Source organism: Juglans regia, chromosome 11, assembly GCF_001411555.2.
Source record: "Juglans regia cultivar Chandler chromosome 11, Walnut 2.0, whole genome shotgun sequence".
NCBI lineage: Eukaryota > Viridiplantae > Streptophyta > Magnoliopsida > Fagales > Juglandaceae > Juglans > Juglans regia.
The window spans coordinates 20,324,244-20,327,942 of NC_049911.1; the positions used below are offsets into that span (position 1 = coordinate 20,324,244).

The 3,699-nt window shown below is 42.2% G+C and overlaps 1 protein-coding gene across 1 annotated transcript; it reads right to left on the reverse strand.

Annotated features, from left to right (window-relative positions):
- Window positions 1-1,207: 1,207 nt before the first annotated feature.
- LOC109018284 (pathogenesis-related protein 5-like) lies at window positions 1,208-3,459 on the reverse strand. Its single transcript, XM_019000445.2, has 2 exons — window positions 3,342-3,459; window positions 1,208-2,260 (listed from the first exon to the last, which is right to left on the reverse strand). Exons 1-2 carry the CDS (start codon window positions 3,397-3,399, stop codon window positions 1,578-1,580), a joined length of 741 nt encoding a protein of 246 aa, XP_018855990.1. The 5' UTR covers window positions 3,400-3,459; the 3' UTR covers window positions 1,208-1,577.
- Window positions 3,460-3,699: the final 240 nt, after the last annotated feature.

Consider the following 3,699-nt stretch of genomic DNA (forward strand, 5'->3'; position numbering starts at 1 on the left):
AGTTCATACAATAATTCGATAAAAAACAAAATACCAACTCTCTTTCACCCTTATAGGTGTGGATGTCAAAGAATACAAAGAAGATGGAATCTCTAACTATTTTTATTCTCTTTTAGCTAAAAGACACGCAGGACCACAGGCCTCTTCAAGAATTATTTCTAGGATTATTTCTTTCAAACGCAGTGCTTCACTTAGCCCAAAATGCAGCACCTTGGTTTCATATGGAAAACGACGTCGTAAGCCTCCTGGTTCCCACGACACCATTTCCAGTTTCAGCATATCACTTCCCTTGCAAGACACGATCACTTCCAGACTTCACTTCCATGTTTGGTCCGATAAACCCATTTCTTCCCCTTTTACTCAGACCACCATTCTTGATCCTCTTCCCGATCTGAGCTCCTAACACTCGGCTAGGCTAGGTGGTGGCTAGGGGAGGCTCATGGTGGCCTTGTGGTGGTGGTGAAGGGCAGAGCACAACGGCATCTTGACGTGCATAGAGAATCCGAGAAACGGAAAGAGAGAGAGAGAGAGAGAGAGAAAGAGACCTATGGGGAGATGGAAGAGGACGAGGTGGGGTGGGAGGTGCAGAGGCATGGTGTGGCGGCAGCGCCGTGAGGTGGCGAACTGCTTGCGGGGTTCTCTGTAGCAGGAAGAAGAAAGGGGAGAAAGATAGGCTAGGGGGCTTTGACGGCGGCTGGAGGTCACCGATGAAGGGGGAGCTACTGGTGTGGTGGTGGTGGCCAGATGAAGGGAAGGGTGGCGACGACTGTGCTAGGTTGTGCTAGGGGGAGGGAGAGGGGCTGCGAGGTTAGGTTCGGTGGGGGTGCTCGCTGAAGGACAAGGGAGCTTAGTGGAGGCCTACGGTGAGGTTGGGTGGCGGCGCTGCAAGGGCCGGGCTGAAGGGAGAAGAAATCGCATTTTGGGGGGGGGGGGGGGGCTTGAGGGGGAAAGAAGGATAAGATGAAACCCTTAGGGTTTCTTACTTCCATGACCCAAAACGTCGTAGTTTTGGGGTGAGGGGGTTTTCAGGGGCTGGGCTCACACACGGGTTGGGCCCAAAAGATTATAACACAACATCAAACCAACTCGCTTAACCCACTACACAAATGGGCCCAAACTCAAAAGAATAATAGAAATAAATTACAAGAAAAATAAAATAAAATAAAATAAATAATAATAATAAATAAATAAATAAAATACACGAAACTTGGGATCTCACAAGTAACTTCATTCATTCAAAGATTCCTACAGATAAATTGGGTATTTGAGGAACCTGACCTCCAAAAAGAAAAATATCTAAAAGCTTACAAGTTTTCCAGATAATCCCTACAAGGACTCCTCCAACACATATATTCAACCATAAGCAAACTACGGTCGTGGGCCAATTTCCTGACTAAGCCCATGGACCACTAAATAGGTTAACAAATCAATACAAATAAAAGGAACAACTCATTTGGAGAACCATCAAGCTCGGCTGGGCCCAAGTGGGTTCATTACATTGTTCCATCCAATTATACCAAGCCCAATAACAAAACCATAAACGAAGAAGCACTTACCCTATAATCTGTCAATAATGATCACCAATCTGTTGGGCAAAACGTGATCAAGTAATTTGACCCAGAGCAAGTGAAACGGCTTGAAACATCATCGTATGGGTAGCTATATGCGTTCGGACATGCTTTTTTAAACAGTTCTGAATATTGTGTCCGCGAGCAAGTTTCTGCAGTCGAGTTGTTGTCGGCGCAACAATACTGGGCCTCGTTGAACGCCTCACACGCGCTCTTACACGCAACCACCGAGCCAGAAACATTAAACACCTGCAACTGTGGTGGACAACGACCATTCAAGTCGACGATGCAACCCGCGTATGGGCAATCACTTGTTCCGCCGGTGGCATTGATGCGCATGCCGACATTGTAGCCGTTGACCAGGCTGACATCGTAGAAATTATTGTCGGTGGGTTTCGATGCGGTGATGAACTCGGCTAATGTGAAAGGTGGTCGGCCGCCTCCGCTACAATTTAGTGAGCCACAATCACCGGTGAGGCATTTACCGTTGCCTAAGGAATCAAAGTTGCACCCCGTTCTGGGCCAAACCCTACCAGACCAGCCAGGGTCGACTTTGAGCGGTACCAATTTTCCAGGAGCCAAGGAAAACCCGTTGTGCCCGAGGGTGGTACCGTTTTCAGAGATAATTGCGGGCCACACTGTGTAGCTACATTGATTCTTAAAGGAAAGAGTGGCTGCTGAAGCCATTCTACCTGCAATTTGACAATATATAAATAAGACTTCTCAATCCTTGGTCGAAAGTTAATTTGTAATTTCTGCACAAAAATTCCTGGATAAAAGTAGTATTTTAAGATATAAAAGTTTATTCATCATTTTTATACACCACACACTATATTTTTATTATTATTATTATTTTCTCTTACTAAATATGTGATATATATAGATAATGAATAAAAAAAATTCAATTAATTTAAGAAGAATTAAAAAATATATATATAGTATATATAACATATAAAAATGATGAGTAAGAAAACTCCAATAAGACTATTGCTATTCGGCTGACTAGTTTCATCTAGAATTCTCTCTCAAGTATAAATATGTATAGCTGTCAACTTATGCTTGTGAAAAGAAGAGGCTACGGGCCGGACGTCCTGAATAAGTGGTTTTACACCCTGCAATAAAATTTCGACACTTAAGCATTCTACGAGAAAATAACAAAAACCGCACCACAGACAAGCAAATCACTTTCTCTCTCTTTCCCCGCAAGCCACGTGCATTCAACGAAAAAATAGAAATAAAAGATTCACACTTCTCTGGGCGTCATTACTCCTAAATTACCGGGCTTTCGTTTCCGAAAATCAGAGAGAGAGCAACTTGGGAAGTGCCACTTGGTGGACTTTAAAATCTTATCTGGATGATTCCTTCGTTTCAGGGTGAGAGAGACAGAGAAAGAGAGAGGCTGAGCAAACAAGAAAAGGAGAAACTGCAGAGCGGGGAAAGAGGGAGGGAGAGGGAAGAAAGAGAAAGTGAGCAATCACCATATGTTAATCATGAAGGCATTGGATATCTTAATGTATGAAGATGGTTGAGATTTCAAAATAGCTATGATGAAAGAATATGAGATGATTGATTTGGGATGATGACATTCTTTCTTGGTATTCAAGAAAGACAAACAAAAGTTGAAGTTTTTATTTGCAAAGAAAAGTACATTGTAAATTTGTAAGCCTGTATCTACACCTATTTCACAGAGTGAAAAATTAAAACAAAATGATGAAGCAGAGAAGCAGATATTCTTGTATACAAATCATACACAAAAAATCAAAGCTAAATAACCTGACGAGATCAGAAGAAGGACAAGGAGCAGAAACAGATCTGAAATTTCTTTCCCCATTGATGCTTCTGTGAGAGAAGAAGATCTTAAGGGTAGGTTTCTATGCGAGTTTGGGGGGGGATTTTCAGTTTATACAGAGGAGTAGTATGATATATATAGCTAAACGGAGACGACTCTGTCTATTTCTTTTTTCTTTGGTATATAAATAAAGTAAAATAAATACAGACACGAATAGGTCGAAGAATAACACGTTCCTTTCATTGTTTCTTGCCCCATTGAAAAATTGGATTTGGCGCACACAATTATCGAAAATGAGATAAAGCAAGGCCTTCAAGTCAAGAACTAGAGATAAAGAGATTC

Bases quoted from the DNA above. Each gene is read 5' to 3' on its own strand.
- LOC109018284 (XM_019000445.2), bottom strand. From the start codon at position 3,399: ATGGGGAAAGAAATTTCAGATCTGTTTCTGCTCCTTGTCCTTCTTCTG. The intron at 2,261-3,341 runs GTTATTTAGCTT...GTCAAATTGCAG, and splicing joins CCTTCTTCTGATCTCGTCAG to GTAGAATGGCTTCAGCAGCC.